Below are 24,261 nucleotides of genomic sequence, written 5' to 3'. Positions count from 1 at the left end.
GGGCAGGAGACTTAATGTGTGAATCCACTAAATCATGAATGGATTAATGAGTAAATATGGGAGAGCATTCCTCTTGGCTCTTTTAACTACTCTAATGAAAGTTCCTAACAAGTTCTCTTTTGTGATAAGTGCTGGCTTGCACAGGGTATAACAAAATTAGTGTCACAGTAGAAGAATAAAATAAGCCTAATTAGCTGTGGTGCTAATACGTAGTAGTTAATTGCAGAAAGTTTGAGCTGAAAGAACTTGACCATCAGATGGTTTGTTGTCCTCATTTGATGAGCATATGTCCCTGAGACAAGTGGAGACTTTGAGGTGGCACATCAGCTCCGGGGAGATGGGTCTGCTGACACTTATAGTTGATTTAACTCTATTGCAATAAATCTGAAGTCCTGTGTTTTCCCCCAAATGAATGAACACATATTTTAGTATATGCTGCCGTTATTTCAAAATGACATGCTAGGGAAAGTGTTAACATAGTCTCAGTTTAAAAATGCTGCTAAACAAAACTTGTTTAAGATTTTTTGTTTTACCATTTTTTTAAGTTTTAAATCAGGAACTAAGAAAGCTCATGTTTATCAGTCCAATGTACACACCTGAGATTCTATTTAAAAGGAAAATAGTACATTAGACTGTAATATTGGATTAGGGGTATTTTTTTTCATTACTGGGCTAATTGCAGTGTGGAGGATACATATGGAGGATGTCACTTTGGCATCTTATTCCTCTTATGGCAGGAAGAGAGGAAATCCTTAGAAATGCATGTGGCCTTTCTCTAAACAGATTGCTTCATTGCTTTTAGTTAGCCACCATAATGGTCACAAATTCGAACTTGGATAAGAGCTTGTAAATCAGCTGGCAAACAAGGTGTTTGTGAAGGGATTCTAGGCAACAAAACCCTAGGGTTGGTTTTGTTCTATATTCTTCTCAGGAAAGTATACTGCTAAGCGCCTGTTTCAGTATGTGATCATACCAAAAATAATTTGAGAGATGTGTGAAGCTTGTCCTGCTCTGTAGATCTTTTCTTATTGGATTGAAATTGAAAGGCATTTTATTTTGGCAGGGGTCGGGGAAGAAGGAGCAAGGAAAGTGGGTGAAGGGTGATTCTGGTGGAAGAGCCCACCCACAAAGTTGTGTTTTTCCAAAAAGTGCAGCTAAATAGAATTGATCAGTCACTAATGAGTGGAAACCTGCCATGGTGTTTCAGTTAGGCTAAGGTGTGTGTTCATCCCCTGGAGGATAAGTAAACGTTTTGGCCTCATCCCCACACTCTACATGTTTCCTTGTATTGGATCTGGGCTTAAACATTGTGGGTGTTCCTCCTATACCTTTTACGTTATTGAATTAAGATCAGTGATTCTCAGACTTAGGTGAAAGCCTGCAGCATAGTTATCACCTGCGGAGCTGTGAAAACTATAGATCCCTGGGTCTCAGCTCAAGGTTTCAATTCAGAAGTTCTGGGTGGGGTCTTGGATCTGTATAATACAGAGGCGAGCAGGCATTTGACAGGTTAAGATCAGGAGGTGGTAGGGGAACATTCCAGATTGACAGACAGCATTTCTGGAGGCATGAAGGTGACGCATGAGGAGGCAAAACAGTCAGTAGTCCTTGTGCATAAGACTTGGGATGGGGTTGGTGAGGAGGGCAGGGGGGACCACAGTGGGTCTGTGTGCTGCATCAGCCTGGCAGGCTGTGGGTTGAAGGGTTGCACGGCTTAGCACATGGAGAGACTGTCCTGCCCTGGGAGCTGGATCTCCAGGTTATACTGTTTGTTTCTTCCTTCCTGCCTTCCTTTGGGGGATTAAAATGGAAGGAAAGTCTTTGCCCTCACATTTCCATCTACCTTCCCTACTTCCCCCTATTTCCATCTACTCTGTTCCCTACTTTGAACTATTAGGAGGTTTCACCTATGTGTGAACAACAAAATAAAAAAGGTTTCAAGAGAGTGAGGTTTTGGTCCTTTGCCCAAATTGCCCCTGTATTCACCTAGTCTTCTAAGGAAGAATCACTTATGTTGAGCTTCAGTTTTAAATCTTTCAAGTTGTGGATGATAATCTGAAGATCTGGTCACTTGTAGACCAGTTTTAAAAATAGATGCTGATTTTATCTTTATGGTCAAGGCAAGTAAAAATGACCTCTTATTAATCTTTTTAAAATTGTTTTACCGCAGAGCACCTCTGTGACCTTGGACTAATTCCCTAACTTCCGTGCCTTGGTTTCCTCATCTGTAAAACAAGGGTTGGTGGAGGACTAAATATACTGCTTATCATAGTGCCAGGCACAGAGTAAGCCCATGCTGAGCAGAGCTGTATTGGAGCCTGAAGCAAAAAGAAAAAACAATCAGTAGTACTGATCTTATCTTTATTTCAAGTTTTGATTTGTCTGTCATGGCTTTTTTTGGGTATTAACTTTGATTTAGTATTTCATTAAATTTTATGTATCTTGATTACTGAGTTTTTAGTGCTGTCTTAAATTCTGTTCCTCAGTTGAGTGCCTCACTTAACCTATCCCAGTCCCGGCCATGGAGGAAGTATTATATATGCATTAGCTACTTTTTAGACATAATTTAAAAAGTTTCCCAAATGGTAATAAATGGCTTTAGAAGGTTTAAATAATGTGCTTAGTTTAAAGTAATTCATGCTTATTAAAGAAAGTCTAAAAAGTATAGATAAGTAGAAAGTAGGGAAGATGAAAGCCTTTGTTCCATATTTCAGACACAACTGCTGTTAACATAGCATTTCAGTTTTCACTTCCTGTTATCTTCCATTCTAATATTTTCAGGCCTCAGAAAACTCTCCAGTATTTTCCGTGGCTCCCTTAAGGAGATACATATTTGAAAGGGAGGTAAAATTATGTTTGAAATAAAACTTAGGGGCTTCCCTGGTGGCGCAGTGGTTGAGAATCCGCCTGCCAGTGCAGGGGACACGGGTTCGAGCCCTGGTCTGGGAAGATCTCACATGCCACAGAGCAACTAAGCCCAGGCGCCACATCTACTGAGCCTGTGCTCTAGAGCCCACGAGCCACAACTACTGAGCCCACGTGCCACAACTACTGAAGCCACATGCTTAGAGCCTGAGCTGTGAAACAAGAGAAGCCACCACAATGAGAAGCCTGTGCACCACAACGAAAAGAAGCCCCTGCTCACCGCAACTAGAGAAACCCTGTGCGCAGCAATGAAGACCCAACGCAGCCAAAAATAAATAAATAAATTTATTTAAAAAAAACCCATAAAATATTCCGACCTACTTAATTACTAGGTTTAAAATTAATTTTGAAGCATAGCTCCAAAGCACAGCAACTATGTCAACTTAGGGTATGTTAGTTAATTTATAAGAACACCAGTTTCTATAAACAAAAATACCTCCATATAGTGTAATTATTGTAACGGTTAAATTGAAATGAATTAAATGAGTATGTATGTTGAAAGCCTAGCACATAGTAGGGACTTGGGAATGGTTTCCTTGCCCATCTCTGCCAGACCCCAAGCCACTCATTCTCTTCCCTTTTCGCTCCCCTTCTGTGTTGAAATTCCTGTGTGACAGTTACCTAAATAAATAAATAATTATTGACTTCTAGATTTAGGTCTTGGCAAAGCATAAATTGAAGTGTATGCCTGGAAGGTTCCTGAATGTTTCATACAACTTTGGAAGACTCATTTATTTCGTATTTATTTAACCTGCTATTTTCGAATCGACAGAGGGACTTGAAGACCTGGTCCCCTTTTGTGGAAAGGCCCCTGGTGTTGCACTTTTCAGAGCTTGATTAAACATGTCTCTCTCTTGCTCTCTTTTTTTTTTTTTCCACCTCTCTCTTTTAACTATGTTTTTCCTGGAAGAAGAGTTTTTTCCCTTGTGTGGGAGGGGAACGCTGAAGTCCATTGTGTTGCATGTGTAATACTTTAGAAATGTGACAGAAGTAACACTGGACTGTTCAACCTTCAGTACAGGACCAGAGATGCTGCAGCTCCATCACCACCACCACCACTGTTGGTTTCTGAGTTGTGTGATGTGTGTGTGTTGATTTGGCAGTGAAGAGAAGCTCTGATGGCCTGCCTTCCTTTGACATTTGCCCTCCCCACCTGCCTTGTTTGTATCTCCACCTCTGGTCACCTTTATTTGTAGCTTATCTATGAAAAATTCATTTAGTTTAGTTATGTATTTTTACAAGCACTCGGGGGGGAAGCTTTGACTTGTCAGGATGTATTGTCCAGGAATAACATTTGAGCCCCCTAAAACTGTCGGCTTTATTTTCTATTCCTTGTCAGTCTCTTAATTTCACAAAGGAAACCAGTCACAATGAGCTTGGAGGGAGGGCCCTCATTTAGGCAGCAGGATGAGAAGGACACATCATCCTGGCTGCTGATGAGTTTATCTTATGGAAGGGACATAATCTACTGCTTTTTAAAAGAGGGGACTTCCCAATTATTGTTAGGGAACCGGTATGATTGTAAATGATCATTGTCTTCTAAATGCAGGCTACATTTGGCCAGATCTTCTGGAGGAGACTCCACACCCCCTTTGCGAAGTTTCCTCATGGTGGGTTTGCCCCTTGCAGCCTGGGAGTGTTTTCCTTTTTGCAGAAGTAGGTGTGCAGTGTTGGCTGGACCCGTTCTCTCTCCTTCCCCCTTGTTAGGGAGCTGATGGCCATGAACTGTGATACCTGGGAGTAATCAGAGCCCTGTGACCTCTTCCTGCTTGTCCCATCTCTGTCGTCTAGAGATGCAGGCATCAAGATGGTCCCCCGGCTTTGCGCCTTATAAACACTGATGGAACATGCTTTAAGTAAATTAACATACACAAATATTTTAATGAAACCTGTAAACCTGGGGCGTGGTTATTCGTGTTTTTCCTTATGTTGTTTTGAGAGGTGGATATGGGGAGAAGTGAAAGAGTGGACATTTGTCTTCCATTTATAACCAAATAAGGCATTTGAAAGAAAAACTTTAGTGCTTTCAAAAAAGGTTTTGATTATTTTTTTCTTACCAAGCATGCATTCTCTGGCCCTTCACCTCAGTATTTGTCACGTGGTGAGGAAAGTTAGAAAATTCAACTTCGTGTGAACTCCCTTGATGCTTGAGTTTGTGATAAATCAAACCAAGGTGAGGCAGTTTCATCCTTTGTTTCTATAAGCAAACATTTATGGATTACTTACTGTGTACACAGTACATAGCCGTCTCCCCTCCCAGGGCTCAAAGCTGCCGAGGGGAGATAACACATGCTCCAGTCAAGGTTGAGGCTGCAACAGGCCCGGCTTTGGTAGCTCAGGCCGGGAGTTTCATTTCCTGAGAGGAATCCCAGGCACATTATGTTTTTCTTGGCTTTGTAAATTTCCATCTCTGAAACAAATCATTGACACTGCTGGCTGCGAATTATCATTATAGTGACTAAAATAAATAGTTCACAGAAAAACTGTGGGTATGCAGAATGTAAGAGCTCTATATCCAGACTGAGGGGTTCCCGACCCTTTAGTAGATTCATCCAATAAATGTGTTTTGAGCACCTACCCTCTTCTAGGAATAGAACAGTAAACAAGATAGACAAAAACCTCTGTCTTCACAGAGCTTCTTCTGTTTTTAAATTGGAGTTAGACAGACACTAAACAAATAGAAAACAGAATATAGAGTGCCAGATGGTGATGGGGGCTGTGCAAGAATGGAGGCAGGAAAAGGGGATGCTGCGGGTGGGAAAGGCTGTCTTTACTGAGAAGCTTCTAGATCATTCACAGCTGTTGGAGGCAGCGTTCCTCCACGTGGTGGGACACGTCCATTATCCACCTGGGTCTTGGGAGTGAACAATATCTAGCTAGGATAATAATGGTGGACTTTCTGATCCTTGTTTTCCAGGTGAGGGAACTGGGCCCCCAAATGGTGAAGTCGCTGTTCTAGATTCCCACAGCTGGTACCAGAGAGCAGCCAGCAGAAATGGGAGGACTCTGCCCATCTTACTTTCCTCATCTGAAAACAGAGCCTTCTTTAGGGCCTGTCCGCCACTGTCCCAGCCCTGTGGGCTCACCCTCCCTGGGGAGAGAGGGCAGCAGGCCTCCCCTTCCTGCTTCTTCACCAATAGAACATCCTATAGTTCTTGTCCTCTGCCAGCCTGTCAGCTCTGCCCCAGCTCTGTTGGAAATGAGGATCTGACATGTTTAGACATATATCTACCTTTTAGTCTTTGTGTTTTTCTTCTGTGTGTAGTCGGGCAATATGATTTTGAAATGTTTAACATTCCATTTGGATGGTTTATTTCTCCCCAAATGCCATCAATAGGGGAAGTTTTAACAGTTAATATTATAGACATGTAGAGCTGGAAAGATCTTTTGGTGTTAAGTTCTCTGTTGTTTTACAGGTAAAGTGTGTGGGACCCAGAGAGGTGAAGTGACTTCTCTAAGAGCACACAGCTGTTGAGCAGTATAGTGGGGCTGAAACCTCAGTGTGAGCTTTCTCTATGCCATTACCTTGTAATACAGCATACTTGTTTATTTCTAACTCTAGAAGTGATAAGTGCTTTTGAAGAAAATCTGGAAAACAAGAGTGAGAAAAATAAAATCACTAATAATGTTACATACCAGAAGTAACCAGCAGTCACATTTTGTTGTTGCTGTTGTTTTCAGTCTTGTATATGTGTATTATTGTGGGCATTTCCTCAATGTCATTAAAAGTTCTCAAAAAGTATAACTTTTATTGCTTCTATTATTTGCTCTGTTTGGAGGTTTACTGTGTTGGCCTTTGGGTGTCCCCTGGGCATTAGGCTTCATCTGATGACTCATTTGCTGACTTGGCCGTCAATCAGCAAATGAGTAAGACTGCAGGTGTTGACACTGCTGATTGCCATCTAATGGTCTGTTTATTTAACCACTTAAACCATTTAAATTGCTTTATCTCTACTTAAATTGAATTTGAACCTGCTAAAGTGAAGAGCTTTGTATCTTAAACCTTTGGTTGACTCTGGCTGGTCCCTCTGGACCCGTTATCTTATTCTGTAAGTGGAGGGTCTTCCCTTGGTCCCTTCTCTAAGAACTAGGTAAACTCTAGGGGCTTCTCTCCTCAGAAATTACAGGAACACGAAATTTTGGATGTAATTTTAGAGGGTTCGTGGACTACTTTCCTCCCAAGTTCAGCATTGGATTCCAGGCTAAGAAACACTAGGCTAGATGATGATGTGTATCTCGTTTCTGTGATTATCTGATTAAATCTCTAATGACAGAAGTCACTGAGGTGAGCATCAGACTTTATATCAGAATGTACTTTTGATATTAACTCTTCTAAGAGGCCCCAGGGGTCTGGTATAGAAACCCTCTCTCCTCTCCCCTCCCACCTCTACCTGTCCCCACATCTGTCCTGCATTTTTGTCACCATATCCCTCCTGTACTGTTACTGACTATTTAGCACTTTGCTCCCTGCACCCATTGCCTCCAATCTTGTCCTGTACTCTGTTCTGCTACTTCTGTGTACCATATTTTTGTTTTCTCAGAGGGACAGATCATATTCCCAACACCTTTTCTTTTCTCTGGCTAGCAAGCTGACCCATACACTGTGGAAAATCTTCAGTCATTTGCTCCTTTTTGCAATTTTTCTTAATAATTTTTTCTTACTGTTTCACATTTTCCCACAAAAGAGAAAAGGAATGATTACTTTGGAGTATATCTAATATGTATTTATCTACTCCAAAGTAGAGTACACTTTATTTATTCAAATATACTTTACATATACTTTAAAGGCATATATATATATATATATATATGCCTTTAAAGTTAATTGTTATATTTTAAATATCCTCCTGATATGCCAAGAACCTCTAATAGGAGAGTAAAAAAATTCTGTTGAGTTAATTGACATTTATTCCTTGCACAGTCATTCTTTATATAGTTACTAGTACAGCAAAATGCATTTTGAATTTTTATATAATTCATTGCTAAAAACAAGTTTATTTGTACTTCTTAAAGGTTCACTTACACTGTTTCCAAGGATACCTTTGTCTTTAAAAATGTCTAGCAAGTTTTGCAGAATAACATTTTCTTAGCTGGGAGAAAGGAACATTTTAATTATTAGTAAATGATCCGTTGGGTTTCAGTTTATGAACAGTTGAATGCTTCTGCCTTAATTTGGGTCATTAACAAATGAAAATATTTGCATAACTTTACAACCACCAAATTGCACTTTAGGGCTAAAGATAACGGTGACATAAAACTGCCATAAGAGTTCAATTCAGCCAGTATGTTTTGAATGCTTGCAGTACCTCAGACACTGGGGACTCAGAGGTGGTTAAGATACAGTCCCCGCCCCCATGAATTTACAGTCTCACTGAAGAGTGCGGCACATACAAACTTAGTAAAAGGTAGACTGTGAAAAGCTCCAAGATTGGAGGTAAATGAAACTAATGCCCAGATGGCATCAGAAGAGGAGCTAATTCAGTCTGGCCAGGAGGATCCAGGGAGTTTCAGAGGGAAGGTGGCATGTAAACAGGGTCTTGAGATGTCCTCTGGGGGAAAGGGTCCTTTATTCAACTTCTTGCTTTTCAGAATGTGATGGAACTTCATCTTACGGTGGGAGGAGGAAGATGGGGGCTTTGGAGTCTAAAGTTAGCCTTCCTTATAGTAAAAAATTACCCTTGGAAAATTCCTTAAATTTCCTGTAAAGTCTTCATGTTTTTTTTGTACCCAACCTGTATAATAATTTGTATGTATATCAAAATCTGAGAGCTGAAACCCATATACAGAAACATCCATTTCATCTTGTCTCTGAAATGTTCCTACTTTCCCATGGTTTTTACTCCATTCTGTTTTAACAGTAAAACTCTATACTCTTAATGCATGTTGATAGACGTATTTGTTATTTCAAGAGTTAAAGTGGTTAGTGTGTGAAAGAACTTGAGGTCGCTAGAGTTAGGAGCTTGGTGAATGTTTGTGGATTTGAATCCAGAGGTCCAGCCTATGCCTTGTTCTTTGAATGTTGTAAAGTAGAACTTGACCACATACTTCCTGTCCTTCTAAGATGGCATTTCCTCTTGTGGCTGCTGTGACCAGGTGTCATTCTCATGTCCTCAGACATCGATCTCATGAATCCCTTAGAGAAACCACATCCTACTTGTTGGTTTAGGTTCGGATGCTAAATTCTGTACTGTGTGCCTCCCCTTGACAGGCAGACTTCTAAAGTGTTGGTCTGTCTTCAATGAGCAGAATCGAACAAGGGCCCCTTACATTGCCTGAGAAGTTAGGTGGCAGGATTGGTGACAGTAGTATCTCCATTCCTCTAGGTCCTGAGAATTTCCTTCTTTCTTAAAAAGTGGACCCACTCGAAGGTGACAGGCTAGACTAATGTCTTGCTCTCACAACTGCTTTCCTTTATCTGGGATTTCGGTATAATGCTCTGAGGTGGTGGTGAGAAAGCTGTGTGAATTTTGCTGCTGCATTTCCTATAAACATGTTGAGAACCTTGTCTAGACATTAATCAGTTCTCTTTTCTGTAACTCTCTGTGTGAGAAACTTCAAAAAATTTACTTGCCTTACAGCTTGGTATGTTTTTTTGTTTTGATATGAATTATGGAACTGATTATGTTTGCCTTTCTGTCTTGGCTACCTGGAAGCTCAGGGCCAATTCAGAGTTTTTTCCTTGATTACAAAAGAAATGTAAATTCATGGCTAAAGTTTTGAAAAGTATAGAAAAACTTAAAGAAGAAGATGCTCATGGCATGCAAACAGGGGGATCAAGACAACTGTTTGAAGGCTGTTGTCACAATCAAGCCGCAAAGAGGGAAGAGCGGTGGATTTTAAATTGCCTAAGCGCTTTGTGATGTGTTGTAGCAACACAGTAGGCGGAGTTGTCGTTTCAGATCACACAGCCAAAGTCCTGAATTTAAGACTAAGGTTAATTTCTTCAGATTGGAATAGCAACAGCAGCAATAGTAATTACCATTAAATAAATACCTACATATGTATTAGGCACTGTGCTATGCCATTTTTACAGTTTTACCTCTTCACGGAAATTACCTCGATTGGATTAAACCCAGATGCTGCCTTTATCTTTAATCGTTGATCAGTAGCTTTTACCTATTTGTGCTTTTTAGCTGTTGGCATCGTTGGAATAGAAAACTGGTTCACCATAGCATCATGGTGAAGAGTGTGTACACTGCATCCATACTGCCAATGCAGTGTGTGACCTTCTGCACATACGTAACCTCTCTGCCCGTCAGTTTCCTCATCTGTAAAATGGGAATAATCATGTTACCTACTTCATAGGGTTGTTATAAAGATTAAATACATTACCTCTGCAGGGTTTGGGACACAGTGAGCACTTACAGTGTTCATAAAATAAATAACCTTTTAAATTCCTTCTCATTACTTACAGAATGTCAGAGTATTTTGACCCAATAAATAGGAGAGCAGTTCTCTCCTTAAAGTCTAGAACTTCTGCTGGCTTAATGATGATGGGGATTTGAGGAAGAATTGGGCTTTTTAGAACATCTCGAGCCATTTTGAAAAGGTTTTCCAACTGTTGGTTATGTTGTGCTTTACTAGAGCTCAGTTTGTCTGTTTAGTGCTTATGGCTTGCCTCCTCTGATTTATAGAACATTTCTAAGTTTTGATTTAACTTATTTCAAATCTATATTTATGTTACAGGCTCTTTGGGTTTTTTTTTCTATCCTCTTGTAACTTTTGAAAGATAGATTTAAAAACAATTTTTTTGTTTTTTCTTTTTAATTTTTTTGTTGTGGGTTTTTTTGTTTGGTTGTTTTGGATATACTGTGCTGCATGTGGGATCTTAGTTCCCAGCCCAGGGATCGAACCTGTGCTCCCTGCAGTGGAAGCACGGAGTCTGAATCACTGGACTGCCAGGGAAGTCCCCTCCCCAAAGATAGATTTTAAAAATCCATAGATTGTATTATTTTGGAACACAGATTTGGTGAGTTTATATTACCCTGAAAGATTACCCAAGGTTGAGGAATTGGGTAGTTTAAAAAAATATTATAGAAACTACTGATTTTTTTTAATGGACTCGTAGAACCCTTGTGACTCATTACCCAATAGTATCCACACTCAGAAAGATTCCTGATGTTTGAGTGACAGAGACTGGGGTGACCTTGCGGGCCCTGGTGGGAAGAAGAACGTGTGGACATAGGGCGCCATCTTGGCTCCCCCAGTGCCCCCTCGGAGCCCTCTCAGCCTCAGTCACTTGACCGGGAGAGGAAGAGACTTGTACCTATACCTTAGTGATAGTTTCTGTATTTTCCTGGATAGATACACCTGTATACCTTGTGGCACCTCTTGTTGTTAAGTGATACCTCGTTCCATTGTTTACTTCTACTTCTATTATTACTCTTGCTAAATTCTCCCCAGTCTCAGTGAAACAAGAAGAATAACTGATTGGGAGAAAATCTGCAGCATCCCAGGAAGTACAGATTAATATTTAATCCCATCTTAATGTGCATTTTCCATGTAGTTTATTAATAAATCCCTTAACACTTTTGTTTTGGTTTTTCCTGAGATGATTTAAAAGTTACTTCACTAGTAATTTGAAGAAATGATTAAAATAGCAGGCTTTTGGGAAAACACATTTTAAGTGCTATCACCATTGAACCATGGGATGGTGACCCATCTACTTTCCTGTGCTTTTGTGTAAATCTCTATTAATTGTATGAATCTGTTATTTATGATGTCTATTAATCTTGCCTTCTCAACTTGCTCTGACACTCCCGGAAGGGAGAGACACTCTACTCTGCCTTATATTTTTACTGTGATCCTCTCAGTACCTAGTACCAGACTTATTAAAATTGGTACTCACATACATATTGATGGATTTAAAGTAGTATTTTGTTTAATTTACTGTGACATGCGGTATCTTGTGAAAATGTGTGATGACCTCCTCTTTCATCTACTATAAAATAGTAGGTAAATTAAGTTTGTGTGCCGCGGGCTGTCGTGCAGGGAGAAACTCTTCACTTACATCTGCACGCATGAGGTGCCGGCTACAGGAACCCCTTGGTGTTTGCACCTCCCTGCTTTGATCATCAGCCAGGCATTTGGTGTTGAGCCATAACACGAAGGAAAGCATCCGAAAACTAAGAATTTTAGAACAGCCAGATGACCTAGCTTCTCTTCAGCTCCGGATTTGAAGTAATTACGAAGGAGTCTAACCGTGACTGGTTTTCTTTTCAACACAGCACTATTCTGATTCGGGTGGATGTGGCCCACGCTGCGTGGAGCAGGCACGATGAGGCCGGCCTTTATCGAAGAGGCAGTGCACTGTGCATTGTGCAGTTTGGGGTTTGTTTTCCTTTGGCCGATGAGTGGGAACCTCCCATTTTCCGAGCAGTAGTAACACCCCTGGAGGCTGGCCCTCCCACCCTAGCGGGCTCTGCAGACCCAGCCGGCAGGGCTGACCACTTGTGCCTGGGAAGTCAGCTTCCTTTCTGTCCTCAGGCCCCTGGCATGCTGGTGCCTTGCACAGCCAAGGACTCGCAGCTGTCCCAGTTGCCAGACTTTCTGACTTGTGTTTTCAGCCGAGGATGCAGGCTGATAAATTCAGGACAAGTAGTAGAAATGTCAAAAAGGAGCTGGTGATCGAGTCCCCCCTGCAGTGCAAGGATGCAGCCCAGGGAGAAGTGGAAGCAGAGAGCCCAGGGCCAGTGCTGGTAAGAGGGCCCCATCCACGGGGCTTCTGCTGTCTTCTCCACGCAGTGCTTTTATTGCGTGTGCATGCTCGGGGCCTCTGGCTCTCTGGTTTGATTTTAAACTTGCCTTGCCTGTTTCTGGCGAACTCTCTTCTCTGTTTCCTCCTGTAGATTGACTTCAGTTCCACTTTGATTCTTCTTTGGGAGGAAAGATATGTTGATGTTTCGTGGGTGAATGTGGTTTCCAGGAGGCTCCTTTGTATAGAACAACTATGTATTGTTCATGTCTCACCTAGCTGCACTGTTGTCAAACGTAAACCCAAGAGGCACATTGTAATTGCCTTTTATAGGATTGAAAAACGTCTTTTGCAAAATTAAAACATATTTACATTATGTGTTTATGTGATTGTGAAAATTATGATGATGACATGGGGGGAGTGTTAAGGAACATAACTGCTGAAGTTAGTTACATGTATTCTCACTCATTTTAACAGGTTTGCCTTGAATTGAGCAAAGTAAGAAATAACCTAAGCTTTGAACCAGTTAATAGAAAAGTTTCTATTTTTAACATTAGCTAAACTCAGAGCAGTTTGGTTAAGTGCTTCGGTAGACTTTGTAAGGGAGGAATGTGAAAAATGGTTTTGTTGTTATCATCAGTGAGTAGGTTGTGGTTCTCTCTCGGAATTTCTTTAGTACAATAAAGGCACATAATTTTTTAAGCAAACTGCAAAAAACCACCAACATGCCCTGTGGTGGGGACAATTGAGCCTTTCAAATGATCTGTTAAAGGGATTGTTAAACTTGTACTTAGCAATGTTATATAGTGATTTTTTTTTTAACACGGAGCTTCATTTGCTGTTATAAAGTGTTTGGTTAATGAATTTAATTTTCAATTAATGTCTTTAAGAATCTGAACTTAAACTTCTCTGTAATGGATTTGATTTGAATTAAATTGCCTTTGACCTGTGAGACTGCCTTATATTGCATTGCCTTCAAAATTATGTTGCTAACCACGAACTGAGAAAGTCAGTAAAGTGTGATGGGCTTTTTCACTGTAGGTTTTCATCTGAGAGATTTAGGCCCCCCTCCCCGCTCCCAGCATTGTTTAGAGATGTTATTCGTTATCTTGGATTCCATTCTGCTAGCACAATAGTTCATTTATCCATTGAGAAGCTTGAGCAGCTTCCATGCAGTAATAGATTTAACCGGTTAAAGCTCCCAGCTGATGTCGCTTATGATTTCTTGGAGGAAGTTGTGTGGTTTGGGTTCCCTTGTGAATATTCTTAAAAATCTTTTGTCAGTGATTCTCCAGATGTGTAGAAATATTTGTCCAGAGGATTAAATACACTGTAGAAAGATGCTCTGTGATTTTTTTTTTTTAAACCACCCAAGTGACTTTTAAAAAACTTGCTTCTCTTTCTTGTGCTCAAAAAATCAGCCGCTTATGTCCCAGTTATTTGTTTAGGTCAAATCTCACTCCAGGCAGTTCCACGGGGAGTACGTTTTCCACTGTAATGGATAAGGCTGTGCTGGCTGCAGCTGCACCTGGTGGGAGTGCTTGTGGGGACCCAGAAGCTTCTGGCAGCATGGAGAGCTCTGGCCCGTGCACCTGCAGAGAGAGGTGTGAGGGAGAGGGGAAGGCAACAGTGATACAACAAGAAGCTTTTTCTTATCTGATGGTGTTTCTCTTATTCCATTGGGGTAACTAAGCAAGATAAAAAGAGCTACTACCAGATAAGAGAAGCAAGGATATTTAAGCAGAGCCTCTGCCCAGGGCAGATCTCCTTACCTGTGATTCTCACTGCCCACAACAAATGAGAATTCAGCACACTGTTCGGAATACAGCTTTTCTGCAAGATGATTTTTTAAAAGTATGCCAGCACAGCCATGAGATCTGTGTGTTGCAGTGCTGTTCGTTACTATTATGTTAGTAGCCCGTGTGCCTGTTGAGAATCCCCAAGTCTGTAATGTTTACTTGTAAGTAACTTACTTTGAAATCAAGTTTTGGCTGGTTTTAGTTATGTACACAATCACTCCTTGGGGAAAATATTACGTAGTTTAGAAAGCAAAAAAGTAATTAATGCATATAATTAGAAATATGAATAGTGTAAAATAGGGAAATGTAAAGTGCCCTTACCTTTAATTTCCAAAAGTGCCCGCCATTTATTATTTGGTGTAAAACTTTCTCCTGTGCACATAAAAATATAACTTATTGTGTGTGTTTGGAAAATGCATTGTACTATAAATTTATGCATTAATTTTCTCCCAGAACATATCAAGAACATCTTTCTTTGTCACCACGTATAGATTTATGCCATCCTTTTTAATGGCTGTACCATAATTTGATTCCATTTGTTTCCAATTCTTTGCCATTAGTGCAATGTATAATCATTGAGAAATGGCTTTGTGGGCTGTGAGTGACTAACAGTGAATGTACTAGTAAACGTATCTGAAAGCACTTATGCTGGACAGAAGTGCTTTTTCTGTAAAACCTCTATCAGAAGTCAGTGTTTCTTTCCCCTCTGCCAGGGCAACAGTTAAGTTTCCCTTAGCAGTGGCTACTTGTTCCATGCTAGGTAAAGTCAATGTTTCTAAGAGAAGTATATGTTTGGACATTACGGATTTTCAGAGGCTGCAAGGTTCAACTTACAGGCACCTATGCAGGTAGGTCATGTCCCTTCACTGTGACAATAAACAGGAGGAAGTACATGGTGAATTTTCCCCATTCCTCTCCAGGCTCACTGCCAACCCTATAGAAAAATGACTTTGTGGGTTGTGAATGACTAATAGGGGAACAATCAGGATATTCTTGATGTCTACAAGTTAGTTACCCCACTGAATTTGAATACCTATTTTTGCCCCCCAAACTCTAACGTAATTCCTGGAAATAATTTATTCTAATTGTTACAGCTCAACAATTTAGAGGAAAAGGGTGTGGCCTCAGAGAGTCAGAAGTGGCTGGGGTATATGTCCTGTGTGTTGCCTTTGCATTGGGTTACTTTCAAGAGGCGGGTGAGGACTGCAGCACAGGTCTTATTTTGCGAATTTTGAAGGTTGTAAGATGTGAAGATGGAGAGAGCTGCGTTTTCACGTGTTAGGTATGCTCCTTAGGTATTTTTAAAGAAGTATCTTTTCAGAAACACCTTTTCTATTTCTGATATTTTTCTTTTTTTAAAAAACAGCAATCAGAACTTTATTTATTGGCTTCACCACGTGGCCCGGTATTGAACCAGTGCCCCCCTGCGGTGGAAGTGCAGAGTCCTAACCACTGGACTGCCAGGGGATTCCCAATTTTTTATAATTTTCTGGAATCTTCAAGTGTTAAACACTGAATCTGAGTTCTTATTTTAACATTTTAAAGAACAAATGATTAGCTAAATGACCACATGAGAAAGGAGCATGTGTACCAGTGTAGAAAGGAGTAGGAGACTGGGCTGCTGGTTGGACAAGTCAGTGCGTTACCTGGAGAAACCTTTTCTCCCTTAAGTTCTAATTACTCTAGAAATAGCAGAAACGAATTAAGGTACAAACCCTGAAGGCTAAGCTTATGGGTAATGATCATGTTGTTGTCAATATCCTATAAGACTTCAGAGGACTGTGATTGAGTTAATTAAATTATACTTATAAAGCTCTTCTAAAGTTTTTCTGCATCTCTATAGAAGTCTTTAGAAATAATTAATTATATTATGTTGACGATACTTAATATGTAGTTTCTTTTTTTTTTTTTAATATTGAGTGGTAAAGGAAGGAAGTTCCTTCAAGCTCTGTGTAATGACATATTCCCAGGTGACAAACAACAGGACATTTTACTGATTCAGAGCCATAAGCCTTCACTATGCTCTTTGGTTTTCCCCTTCATTTGTTTGTTTGTTCATTCAGCCACATTTATAAGTACTGAGGTTTGTCAAACATACTGGGTAGTGCATTGGGGATACCGGGGTGAGTGAGATACACGCTCCCTCTCCTCAGGCAGCAAGGTCTGGGGAATGAGGGGCTTCCTTCCTCAGAAATGCTTTTCACGTGGTAGTTTTTAGGCACAGTGAGTGTTAATCTCACCCATCCTTTTCCACTTAGGCAGAAAACACCTAAATCATCATCAGCTCCAGCAAGGACACATTCTATTTTTTAGCACCTAAAGCAGGCCTAGCCTTGCTTTACTGAAGGCATAGGGACCTCTGTTCATATGAATAGTCTGTGTGATTGAGGCCCAGCTATTGCACCGTATTTTGTGGAGCGGTTGGTGGAAGGAATCTTTGGGAAGTGCATGCTTCTCTTACCCCAGAGAAGGAGCTTCCACAGCTCGTGTCACTGCCTCGTTACAGCGCTGAGCCACTCATGTCTTCTGGGAGGCTTGCTCGTACAGAGCATAAAAATCCACCCAGCCCCAATGAGTTTCTTTTCTCATGTCTGTCATCATCGTGGAGGCAGAGTGGCTGGTCACTGTTTTTCTATAACAAGGTAATAGCAATTGCTTTCTTTCTTTTTTTTTTTTTCCGCTGTAAGGATAAAAATAGAAAATATTTATATAGTGCCTCGTTTTGTGTCAGACACTGTTTTAAACCTGTTTAAACATTATTTCAGCTAGTCTCCCAATTCCAGGAGGCAGGTACTGTTATTATTAGTCTTTTTACAGATGAGAAGACTGAGCACAGAGATGTTAGGTAACCTGCACAAAGTCATACATTTAGGAAGTGACAGAGCCTGGGTTTTAAGCTGCCAGTCAGGTTTTCCAGAACCCATAAGTGAACACATATGTATGATTCATTAACAAAAATGAGTGTATTCCTTATGCTTGACATTGGGATTATAAAGATGGAAAAGAGGGGTTCAAAATTCTCTGTCCTTAAAAAAGTTTTTAAATTGTTAGAGGAAGGCCAGTTTCAAAGTGACAGAACAACAGCAGTTGAATAGCTCGGAAAAATAAAGAGGAGGATGGTCATGCCTGAGGAAGTTGGAAACGTGAACAAGATGGAGTTGGGAGTTACGTCACTTTCCTTTTGAGTGTCCCGTTTTATCATCTTCCCGGAACGTTATACAGGAGCACAGATTGGTGGAATGTCTGACAGTCTGGAGACATCTTATTTCCCCCCCTAGATTTTTTTTTTTTTTTTAACTGATTTACAGCACGATCCAGGATAACCCTGAAATGTTTATTCCCTAATCAGTAGAATAGGCACCGTGGTCCCCGTAGTGTTTAGAGGAGGCTGCCATTTGCCCAGTGCGCTCTACCCTTTGACAGGTAGTGGCTAAATACAAGATAGCAGAACTATGTCACAGGCAGTGGGTGGTGTTGGGTGGTCTCAGAGAAAGCACTTTGGAGACCAGATTCAGGTTTGGTCTGGAATCTGCCTTTCAATCTCTGAGGATGACCACCCTTCCCTCCCCAACTCCGTGCCAGCCCGGCCCTGGCTTTAGTACTTTTCTCGTCTGTAAAATGAGAAGTGTGTAGTAAATAATCTCGAAGGTCTCTTCTGGGGCTAAAGCTCTGTATTTCAGGGTCATTAGCTTTGGTCCCATAATAACCTGTGATGGAGTCAGATCCAGATCCTAGAGTTTCAGTTTCAGGTTCTAAGCTTAGTTTATCCAAAATCGTTTGGGTTTTGAGTTGTAGGAGCTGTAAAACAGGGGATACTGGATTTCCACCCAATGTAATGAATAAGATGAGTGCAGTGGGTTGGCAAACCTAGAAATAAATAGAAGTGGTAGCAAATTTGCAGTTACCAGGGATTACTGTACAAGAGAGGCAAGAAGACCTGGCTTGAGCCTACAGATGACACGACTGAGTATAATTTTTAGAAACAAGAAGACTTGGAAATTATAGTTTATCCTCAACTTTCCAGAAGTTTGAAATATCCCTGTAATGTGATACATACAGCTCTTCCGAAGTTGCTCTTAGAGTACCCTTTTGAGGCTTCAGAAGTTTTTAGTGCTCGCTTTCCAGACAAATGTACGTGCCGCTTACTAGTGGGTCTCTGAGTGCTCTGCCGGGTGCTTGGGGAAGAGCCAGTCTGAAATTCTGTTTTGGGATCTCCTTCGTGGAGAGCTGTCACTACTAAGGGAGAAGCAGAAGTTCGTGGTGCCAAGGGCCCTGCGCTCACAGTCAGGAGTCCTGGGTCCTGTGTCTTCTAAACATTCGACATTTCTAAGCTGAGATTGCGTTTCTGTCAGATGGAGGTAGTCGTGGTGTCTGTCCTCCAGACTCCTCATCTCCGAGGGTTGTCTGGCTGCCCTGGTCAACTTACTGCATTCAGTCTTTTCTTTTTTTTTTTTGTTTTTTTTTGTTTTTGTTTTTTTGCGGTACGCAGGCCTCTCACCGTTGTGGCCTCTTCCGCTGCGGAGCACAGGCTCCGGACGCGCAGGCCCAGCGGCCATGGCTCACGGGCCCAGCCGCTCCGCGGCACGCGCGATCCTCCCGGCCCGGGGCACGAACCCGTGTCCCCTGCATCGGCAGGCGGACTCTCAACCACTGCGCCACCAGGGAAGCCCCATTCAGTCTTTTCTTACTTCGAGCCATGCTCCAAAGTGCCACCGGACCAATCTTTCCAAAACGCAGATACGGTTATTAATTTCCTCCCTAAACCCCTCCCCTGACTTGCCTTTACAGAGAAGGCAAAGCACGGCCCACTTGACCCTCAGAAGTTGGCCCTGAACTTGCTTGCAGGTCTCCCTCATCTACTGCACTTTACAAAATGCGTCCTGACCCAGGCCCTGTATTCTTCAACCGGGGGTGCTTTCACACCCGGGCACAGTGCTTCTTTTGCCTGGCGTGGCTTCACTGCCCGACCATTCTCCCTCATCCTTCAAGTCCCGGTCACATGCCAGCTCCTCCAAGAAGCTTTTAAAACTCTCTCCCCACATCTTCCCATAGACTCTGTTCTCCGTGGCCCATCATGGCATCATTATTCTAGCGTGTTAGGTTATTATGCATCTCTGCTGTGTTGTAGCTAAGGCTTGTACTCTAGTCTCCCTCACTAATGCGGGGGCTTCTGCCCCACAGGAACCATGGTTTTCTTTGTATTGTCTCTGCCATAATGTCAAAGCTCCCCCCGCCTTTTTTTTCTTTTCTTCTCAGCATCACTTTTGCAGGATACGAAGAACAGGTTGCAGAAAGGGCTTCTGGGGGAGACAGGATCTGAGGATCATTCTCCCTCTTCATTCTTCCCTCTTCCACCTTCATCACTTTAGCCACTAATATTCAAGTACGTTGAAATGCCAAAAAGTAAAAAAGGATGCACCTAGAGGAGCCTGCTTGACTAAATGTGATGTGGGTATTGTGCCCCCAAACTCTCCTTTGCTTCTGTTATTTTTGATCTAAATTAAAATGTTAGCTAACACTTTGTGACTTGAGGACACAAGTGCAAACTTAGGTGACCAGGGTCAAAACTCTTCTATTTCTTGCTCTTAGCCAGCACCCTTTCCATGTGAGTACTACTTCTTCTCATCAGCCACACCTGAAACTGTAACATCACCTTTAATGGTTGTAGAACATTTGGAAAAAATCATTGTATGACCTTATTACCAGAATCCCAGTAAATTGATTATATGTGGAAAGGGTAGTGGAGACCTACAAGATGTAGGGCAAAGAAGACCACTCTTCCTGGGGGGAAAGAAAGGAAAGCGGGGCCTGTTAGCAACACTGAACAATGTAGGTCACCTGCTTTACTTGACCAAGACTCGACCTGTTTTGTCCCTAATAGGGTAGTTTTTCCCAAATTTGTCTTGTGTCCCCAAGTGAAAATTTCAGGAAGTGGTCTGTCCTTTGTTTTGCCATGAAGTATTAAAAATTACCTGTGTGTTAAAAAAACATATGTTTCATACAGTCTATAATAGTGCTGTCTAATAGAACTATATAGCCTGAGCCACATATGTAATTTTAAATTTTCTTATGGCCAAATTAAAGTAAAATCGATAGGTGTAATTGATTTTAGTAATATAGTTTTAACCCAATATTTCCAAAAATATCATCATTTTGGCATTTAATCCTTATAAAATATCAAGGCATTACACATTCTTTTATTCATACTAAGTGTTTGTAAATTTGTGTCTGTTGTACACCTATAACACATCTGAATTCAAGATAGTCACATGTGGCTAGTAGCTACTGTAGTGAACGGTGCAGCTCTATGACCTTACATATTCCATAGCAGAAACACTTCAAACCAGAAAGTTGTCATTTTGGTGGGTGAGTCATTGGATGGGGTGGGGAGGAAATGCATGATTTAAGTTTAAGGTTGGGTTTTCCTTGTGAAGATCATGTCCTTGAAGTATTGGAGGTAATGTAAATGAGGTTCTACCTGATGGCATTAAAACCTCACATTCAAACCTGATTCTTCAGGAAGATTTAATAGTTTGGAGTATGATTTGTAATGTACTTGATATGGAAAATGAATATCCTTCAGGAAAGGACTCTGCCTTTTCTCTCTCCCCCGTGAGATCATGGAGCCTGGGCAGTTCAGTGTAGCTTACGTTTCCAGATCTCAGAGCAGGGCAGAAAGGCTCAGATTTCTGTCCTTGCTGGAGGTGTGCAGGCTGAAGCGTCACAGTATAGAGCAGTGTTGTGCATTTCTCATACAAAGAGAAGTGGAAGCATTTAGGGGAGCGCTTCCTGTTCTGGAACTCTGAAATTCCATCACGTGTCTTGCTAGTGGGTGATGGGAAAGGTCCTGGGCTTGGGGCCTGGAGACCCATGGGTCACCATCTGTGAGACCTTTGTTAATTCATGTAACCCCTCTGAGCTTCAGTTTCCGCATCTGTGAAATGGTGATGATACAACCATAAGAAATTTGGGGAGGTTTAAAGAGAAGATATATGTGTGATCCAGCAAAGGCATGTTTATGTTGTAGGGACTAAAATTCTCCTGTATCTGAATGACACTTAACTATGTATGATCCCCGTGACCACCATTTGGTGAGGTCCTGCTCTGTACCAGGCACTGTGTATTGAAACCCTTCAATAACCTTGTGATAAAGATAAGAGAAATTGGTACTTTTCCCATTTTCAGATGTGGATATGGAGATTTAGTAACTTGTCTCAAGGCCACATAGCAAACAAGGAGTCAAGCTAAGATTATTTTTTTCTTTCTTTTTTTTTTTAGAAAGCTCCCTTATGTGTGTATGTATGTATGTATGTATGTATGTATGTATGTATGTATGTATTTTTGGCTGCATTGGGTCTTCATTGCTGTGCACGGGCTTTCTCTAGTTGCGGTGAGCGGGGACTACTCTTTGTTGCGGTGTGCAGCCTTTCATTGCGGTGCCTTCTCTTGTTGCGGAGCATGGGTTCTAGGCGTATGGGCTTCAGTAGTTGTGGCTCGCAGGCTCTGGGCCTGAGTAGTTGTGGCGCACGAGCTTAGTTGCTCCACAGCACGTGGGATCTTCCCGGACCAAGGCTTGAACCCGTGTCGCCTGCATTGGCAGGCGGATTCTTAAGCACTGTGCCACCAGAGAAGTCCCTCAAGCTAGGATTTAAAAAAAATACTTTTTAATATGAAATTCTCAAACACACACAAAGGTAGGTAGACTAGTAGAGTAGTTCTCTAACTTGGGTGGCGTCACAGTCACACACACATCACAATCAGATTGCAGGAACCCACCCCCAGAATTTCTGATTCAGTGGGTCTAGGGTGAATGTGCATGTCTAAAAAGTTCCAGGCGATGCTGATGCAGCTGGTCTGGGACCATGCTTTGAGAAACACTGGACTGATATAAGGAATCCCCATCCCCCTATCGCCACCTGCAACAGTAGTAAATATTTTGGGGACCAGGACTTCAATCCTAACTCCCCACACCTGCCCTTGGTGGTCTCTGAACTGCCTTTCTGGTGATGACATGCTCAGAAGCTCCTGTGAACCAGAAATGTGTTATGAATTCCATCCCCCGCCACCAATATTTTCAGATAAGTAGCTTAAAGTAGGTTGTTTGGAAATCTGACTCAATCTGGCTTTTCGAGCCCTTTAGCCTAATTACTTAACCTCTTTATTTCAGTTTCGAAAATAACTTTTATCGACATAGGAAGAATTAAAAATTTCAGGCCATAATGCTAAAAAAAAGGGGAGGGAAATTATTAGTTGGAACAGAGTCTGTAGTATAGATTTAAGATAGAATTATTTAGGCACCTACCATGGTGCATCTCTTTCTCTTTTGCTTTCATCATCACTTTGCACATGTGAAAAAATGGCAGCCAGAATTAGTCGCTGGGATGGATGTGTGTGTGAGAGATGCTTGCAGAGCTGTCCCTCAGGCTCTCCGCCTGTTCTCTCTCTCCTTCTCACACCCTTCTTTACCCCTCTTTGGCTCATGCCCTGTGTCAGGATAGAAAGAAGACACTTGAGGTGCTGTCGGCAAGGGTGGTCCCTTCTCCACTCAGTTCTCTCCTTGTGCTCCAGAGGCACAGGGCATAGAGGAAGCCCCCTAGATCCCTTGCTCTCTCTGGCACCCCCAGTGAGCACAGCTGACTACATACAAGCAGTTGTGCAGGTTTTTGTTAACTGGTGTTATTACCTTCATTATTATCTCAATTCCCTTTCCATTTTCTAGATGCTATTGACTTGACAGTTTTTCATAGAGTCTTTAATTCTGCTCATTTTAGTAATAGGATAATAATTTTGGAAAACCACAGTTATTTATAAAAATGACAAATACAAAACCCAGGCACTTATCCTTCCATTAAATTGATTGATTTTGAGTGTCCAGGTATTGCTCATACTGACATGCCTGATTAAATAAAATCTCTCAGTGACAAGTTTTCTCATTTGAGTGCTCTTTTTAGTACTGTGTAAAAAGGGAATTCAACATCTTATCAGTGTTTATAATATAAAAAACTATATTCACAAGTGTGTTATTCTTGGTGTTAGTCTGTTCTGAGTGTAACACCACATGTCAGCATGAGAAACATATTTAGATGTGTACAAGTCTGGTGTTCATTATGCGTTCTTCTAGACATTCTCCGGTTCATCAGCTGTTACAGTTTAATGCTCAGGTTTGAGCTTTCTTCTCAGTCCAAGCTTAGATAGGGCTCCCTTTTTCCTCCACTTTTCTATAGCACGTGCTTGTGCATCAGTGAACCTGCAAAATTTAAAATGTAGAGGCTTAGAAGAAGAACAGGGACCCAGGAAGAGCATGGTCTGGGGGGTCAGGAGACCTGGGATTCAGGCCCAGCTTTGCCAGCAACTCTTTCTGGGACCTTAGGACAGTCACTTAACTCCCATCCATGCTCCCAGGTGTCTCTGTCTGTAAGACGAGAGGGCTAGAGCAGATAATCTCAGGTTCTGATGTTTGCACAATTGTAGTTCTAGTATTACTGAACCTCCTGCTCATTTTAAACATGCACGATTCTGAACAGCTGCTGAGACCACTGTTCCTACACACACTTCTCCACAGTCTGGAGAAGAGCATGTATTGCTGAAGGAGCAATATGTTGGTTACCATGGTCTCCTAAGTTCTAATGTCCTGGGTTAAGGGAAGAAGACCATGTGTATTACAAGGAGATGGGAGGCATTTTCCACGGCTGGAAGATGTATGGACGTAGTTTTATGTCTCTCAGTCTTCACCGGTTTGCTGGCTTCCTTAGGGCCCTTCTCGACATGGCCCGCCTGCCACTGTGGCCTCATCTTTCACCACAGGCTGTAGTCTAGGGGTGGCTTTGAGACATGTGCGTACCC

The 24,261-nt window shown here is 41.6% G+C and overlaps 1 protein-coding gene across 32 annotated transcripts in view; it reads left to right on the top strand.

Moving 5' to 3' along the window:
• The window catches only part of DOCK9 (dedicator of cytokinesis 9), a 283,582-nt gene that overhangs the window by 95,491 nt on the left and 163,830 nt on the right, over positions 1–24,261 (top strand). For 3 of the 32 annotated variants that reach the window (XM_030856845.3, XM_030856844.3, XM_030856843.3), the window contains exon 1: positions 12,365–12,623. The exons of 24 other annotated variants lie outside the window; for them this stretch is intronic. In XM_030856845.3, coding sequence (XP_030712705.1) covers positions 12,498–12,623 — 126 coding nt within the window. In that variant the 5' untranslated portion in view covers positions 12,365–12,497. Of the gene's footprint in view, positions 1–12,361; positions 12,624–24,261 lie in introns of those variants that run through there. 5 more of the 32 variants (XM_030856840.3, XM_030856839.3, XM_030856841.3 and 2 more) reach the window with 3 other exon arrangements.

The sequence above is a fragment of the Globicephala melas genome, chromosome 18, assembly GCF_963455315.2.
Source record: "Globicephala melas chromosome 18, mGloMel1.2, whole genome shotgun sequence".
NCBI lineage: Eukaryota > Metazoa > Chordata > Mammalia > Artiodactyla > Delphinidae > Globicephala > Globicephala melas.
The sequence above is the reverse complement of the archived record's forward strand: the minus strand, read 5'-3'. Positions and strand labels throughout refer to the sequence as shown.